The sequence below is a fragment of the Leucopleurus acutus genome (genome assembly GCF_964270905.1).
Source record: "Leucopleurus acutus genome assembly, chromosome: X".
In the NCBI taxonomy this organism is placed as follows: Eukaryota; Metazoa; Chordata; class Mammalia; order Artiodactyla; family Delphinidae; genus Leucopleurus; species Leucopleurus acutus.
The window spans coordinates 88,528,316-88,533,855 of NC_139148.1; the positions used below are offsets into that span (position 1 = coordinate 88,528,316).

The following is a 5,540-nucleotide window of genomic DNA, read 5'->3' on the forward strand; positions in this document are numbered from 1 at the left end:
ACTGTTAAACAATGTATTATTATTGCTGATATTTACATTAATGTGTTACTGAGTCCAAGCTCACACCACTTGCCACAAGACAGGCCAATAAATCGAGAGACAAGGTGTTGGCACAAGGAAAATCGACTTTATTCGGAAAGCCAGCAAACTGAGAAGATGGCAGATTAATGTCCTAAAGAACCATGTTAATTTGGGGTAGAATTCAAGCTTCTTTTATGCTAGCAAAAGGAGAAGCAGGAGGAGGTGAGGTCAGGTGGTGAGGAATAGCCTTAAGCAGCTGTGCAAGGGTAGTGGTCTGAGGGAAGTTATGAAACATCTTTGTTTTTGGTTGGTTGACTCCCATTGAAGTTAATCAGGTCTGGCCAAGATGTTCCTGCAGAACTAGATAAGACAAACGTTAATTTTTCTTGATTTTGTTTCCTTATCACCTGGGGGGGGGGGAGGTAGAGTTTTTTCAAAAGGGAGCTATCACCTACACCCCAAGCTGCAGGCAAAATTCCTTCAATGATTAATGTGGTTATATGCAGAGCTAGCATGACTAAGCAAAGGCAACTAACAGCAGAATACAAAGGTAAGAACTAAAATAGTTTCAAGATAGAGTAAGAGTTGTTCTTCCTTGTTACAAAAGTAAGCCAGAATGGGTTTAGTAGACCTTGTTTACTTGTATTAGTTTCCTAATGCTGCTGTAAAAAAATAACCACAAACTTGAAGGCTTAAAACAATACACATTTATTATCTTACAGCTGCGGAAGTCAAAAGCTCAAAATCAGTTTTACTGGGCTAAGATCAAGTTTATTGGCAGGGCTATGTTCCCTCTGGAGGCTCTAGAGGAGAATCCAGTTTCTTGCCTTTTCTAGTTTATAGAGCTGCATTCCTTGCATCCCTTGGCTCACGGCTCCTTACTCCATCTTTGAAGCCAGCAATTTAGCACCTTACTTCAGTTGTCACATTGCCTTCTTCTGTAGTAAAATCTCCCTCTATCTCCCTCTTATAAGGACATTTGTAATCGTATTTAAGGCCTACCTGGATAATCCGGGATATTCTTCTTGTCTCAAAATTCTTAACTTAATCACATTTGCAAAGTCTCTTTTCTAATTCAACATAATTAACACATCCCTTTCAAGGACAACATGCAGGGTATTCACTGTTAAAATGAAGTAAACTCACACAGGAGCAGCTAGAGAGCGAGCCCCTTTTTGTCTTGAGTGGTAGTGACAAAAGCATTTGATGCTGCTACCTCTGCTGGTTATATGTGATTAGCTAGTTGGGCCATGACCATGCCAAGGACATTTAAAATGCATGAAAATGTATGAGAAATATGTGAGGGAAGTAAAAGCTGAGCTGTGCTGCCATGTAGCTTGAACATCCTTGGTACAGTGGTTTTGTGATTTATTATGCAGTGTAAATCTACATCTATATTTACTTTATTGTTGGAAATGTTTATTCAATCTTTGAACAAGATTGAATGAAAAATTAAGTAACGAATTCTGTTTTCTTTGGTGATAAACATTTAACTCCCACAAAATGTTTGCTGATATTTACTATGCACCAAGGGGACTGTAGTGATACTATTGACCTCAAGAAAACCCAAATATACAAACCTGCTAAAGAAACATTTGCATCTACTTCAGAAGGTAGTAGCTATTTTAAAAAGAATATGTCAATTTAGTACATACAGGTGCAGAAGTTGTGTTGACTTCTCATTCTATGAACAGAACTTCTAATTTAGAAGAAATTATTTTTCTTCTAATTTAATTATTCAAATTTTGAATCCCAAGTTTTTGTGTGCATGTTCAAAGGTAGGAGCGATAGCTCCTAATATGTTGGCTCTGTTAGCAAAAGAACTTAGGAAAGAATTATTGATGATAGTTTAAAATCAGCATCATCAGATGATTACAAAGAAAATCAGTTACTAGCAACAGTGATTTGATATTACTTTCATCAAATTAATGGAATAATAATACAATAATAATACATTTTTTGTATTACTGATGAAAGGGAAACATGTAGCCTTGTTACTAATGGCATTGTGAATTCAGTTAATAAATTCAACTTTGAGGATAAAATTACTTGTTATGTGGTGTTAATGTGTTAATGAGAATACACATTTTGGTGGAACAAAATGTTGTAGGAAGATAGATGCTTTACTAAATTAAGAAACACATGCATCAGAAATATAATCAGAATTGGTTGTGTCACACATGTAATTAATAATTGTGTAGACAAGATGTGGTATTTTGCAAATCAAAATAGAAACAGTGGTGTCCCATAGTTACACATATGAACACTCAGACACACGTATACCCTGTGTGTGTTTGTGTGTGTGTCTGTGACAACACTGTAGAAGCTACATTATTGGCAGTTTTCTAGTCTTGGGTTGGGTGGTGGTTTCACAAATGTGAAAGAGGAAAAAAGAAGAAAGGGAATGGAAGAGAAGGAAGAGGGACAAACATGGGTTACACGATGCATCTGTGCACCTGTGGTCCATATTTTTAAATGTTTTAATGCATCCTTTTTTTCTTTTTTAACTTTTTAGCAGTCTGATATTCTCTCTAGATGAGAATAGGTTAAACGTTGGAGTGCAAATATCCAGTGTGGAGTGAAGTGAACAGAGAAGGCGAGAAGGAAGTTGGTAAAATCAGTTTGGGGTTATGGATTTTGAGGTCCCGCAGGGATATTCAGGCGGTGGTGTCCAATAGACTGTTGGCAAAGAAGGTCTGAGACTCAGGGGAGGGAATAACCTGGATATGTAGATTTGGGAATCATCTGTGTTAAGAGGGAAATGAACAGAGATCAGCCAGGGAGAGAGAACACATGGACCGAGAAGAGCAGAGGCTCAGGACATAGCTGCTACTCAAGGTGGCAGCGCAGCTTCCTGGCGGGCACCACCACCAGCGCTCTGGAGTCAGGCGGAGCTGGTCTTGAAAGCGGGCTGTGGGGCTACGTGTGGAGCGCTCCTGGAGAAGTCGGGTACCCTCCCTGTGATCAGCTGTCACAACTGGGGATAAAGGGCATCTCAGAGGGATGCTGAGCGAGGACCTGAGAGGCGCCAGGTAAAGCACCTGCAGTCAGGAAGCCTCTCCCCACCTGCTCTGTCGGTAACTCCTCCTCCAACCGCCCCGCTCCCACACAGTCCTCAGCTGTCCGGTCCCTCTGGGATGGGGGGGAGACCGAGCTCCGGTGACGTGGCGCTCACGTGACTGGCCGGGCACCCTGCAATCTGGTCCCGGCGCCGTCGCTCGCGTTGCCCGCGCGGAACCAGCTCCCGGAGCTATCTGGGTGGCGGGCGAGGGGCGAGCAGGCTTAGGCGAGCCAGAGGAGGTGCAGGCCCGGCGCGGGCGCTGCAGGTCAGTGTGAAGGTGGGCGCTGCTGGCGGCCCGGGTAGGGGAGGAAGCGGATGGGACTAGGATCTGGTAGCAGCGGGGAGAGGGGAAGGGGTCTCGAGATGGGTGAGGATGGGCACGGGGCGTGGCGTGGACAGGTAGGGAGGGAGGACCCTGCAACGGGCCCTGCCGCCTCTTCGACGCCCCTCCTCTGCGCCCTACATCCATTTTGGAGCCTGTAATTGGGGGGGGGAGTGCGCCCCCGCAGTGCGACAGTGAAAGGTAGACAAATTCTGGAAATAACCCCCCTCTCACACTCTGAGCCTATGAGGAAATATTGAGCTCCGCGTAAAGGAGTGGGGGCGGGGCGGGTTGCCTGCCCGGGAGGGGTCCCAGCGACCCAAACAGTTTGTAAAGCATCCTGGTCTGGTCCTGAGGCCTGAAAAAAAGATTTGGCGACTGAGGTGCGGGGTCAGGGGAGGTTGGGGGGAACCGTTGGATGAGGAGGGCCATGATTCAGGAAAGGGACCTCAATCTGCTGACCGTGCAGCCCCTCTCTGTCTCCTGTCTGTCTACAGGTCTGCATGTCTGTTCCCAGCACTCTGCAAGGCTAGAAAAGGAGGAGGAACCTTTCCAGAATCCCTGCAGGTCAGCGGAAGGAGGGAGAGGCACTGGACAGGCACAGAGCTGGGGGCCGGGTGTGGAGGGCACAGCTTGGGCAGAATTTGAGGGCCCTACTGCCCATCCCCCCATATATAATATACACACTTTCTGCCACGCTGAAGGATGGTACAAGGTGGCAGGGCCTGCCAGGGAAATGGTTGGCTCTCAGTGCAGGAGGAATGGTGGGGTAAAGGGTGGCCAGAAGGCACACTAGGCTGGGCCAGGTCAGGGGAACGCTGACAAGGGTGAGATGCCAGTACTATCCGGACCTGCATTCCACCCCCAAGGCCTCAGTCTCCCTTGTTTCCTCTTGTCTCTCTCCCCCCACCCCACCGCATCCCATCCCCCAGGACAGGAAAACGAGGGGACATCTCAACATGGAAAAACTCTGCAATGAAAATGAAGGAAAGCTGGAAAGCGAAGGAAAGCCAGAAAATGAAGTAAAGTCTGAAAATCAAGGAAAGTCAGATGAGGAAGAAAAGCCAGAAGTGGAGGGGAAGTCAGAACACGAGGGAGAGCTCCAGAATGAGGGACGGCCAGAAGACCAGGGACAACCAGAAGATGAGAGGAAGAGAGAAAAGCAGGACAAGTCCGAAGCTGAGGGAAAGCCACACGGTGAGGGCAAGCTGGAATCCCAGGCAAAGCCAGAGAGTCAGCCGCGGGCTGCCGAAAAGCGCACCGCTGAAGACTATGTGCCCCGGAAAGTAAAAAGAAAAACGGACAGGGGGACAGACGATTCCCCCAAGGACTATCAGAACAACTTACAGGAAAGGCATCTGGGCAGTGAGGAGATGATGACAGAATGTGCAGATATGTCAAGGGCTCAGGAAGAGCTAAGGAAAAGACAGAAAATGGATGGTTTTCATTGGATGCAAAGAGATGTACAGGATCCATTCACCCCAAGGGGCCAACAGGGTGTCAGGGGAATGAGGGGCGGAGGTAGGGGCCAGAGGCGCTTACATGGTATCCCATATCTTTAATGCCTTTGGCCTTCAATTCTGACTCCTCTAATGAGAATGTCCCTGACCCTGCTTTCCCTGGCAGGCATTTGCCATGCTATGTGCTTTAATCTTAAGCTGATTCTTTGCTTTAGGTGTCACTCTCATTACCAGCAGCCTTTTGATCCAACTACAGTGCTCTCTGTGTTTCAGTAGGGGATTTTCACCCATGTGCATGGAAGAGATGTTCATGGTATACTGTAAAACAACAATAAAGAAAAAACAGTTTTCAGATTTGAATATATAGTATCAAACCATTTTTGAAAAAGTATAAATGTTTGTGTAATGCATCTGTGCACAGAAAAATCTAAAAATTAAGTGATGCTTTTTTCTTGCTTTGGTAGCCAAAAATAGGTCTCACCTGCACTCAAAACTAAGTCCAGTCACCTGATGGTACCTCCACGCCATTCCTCTGCAGATGTGCCCATCCCCATGTCTTCTCCTAGTTGGAACCATGTCAATGGGCACTGCTGTCCTTTCTCTGAGTCCTTTACCGTCCTATGGCTCCAACCATGTGTGATTCTTTATCTTTCTTTTCTTTGCTCACTCATCTCTG

The 5,540-nt window shown here is 46.0% G+C and overlaps 1 protein-coding gene across 1 annotated transcript; it reads left to right on the forward strand.

Moving 5' to 3' along the window:
• Positions 1-3,024: 3,024 nt before the first annotated feature.
• Positions 3,025-4,966, forward strand: TCEAL6 (transcription elongation factor A like 6; the record flags this gene model as incomplete). Its single annotated transcript, XM_082865024.1, has 3 exons — positions 3,025-3,053; positions 3,902-3,971; positions 4,337-4,966. The coding sequence occupies 3 exons, from the start codon at positions 3,025-3,027 to the stop codon at positions 4,964-4,966; spliced, it is 729 nt and encodes a 242-aa protein (XP_082721150.1).
• Between the last annotated feature and the right edge of the window lie 574 nt (positions 4,967-5,540).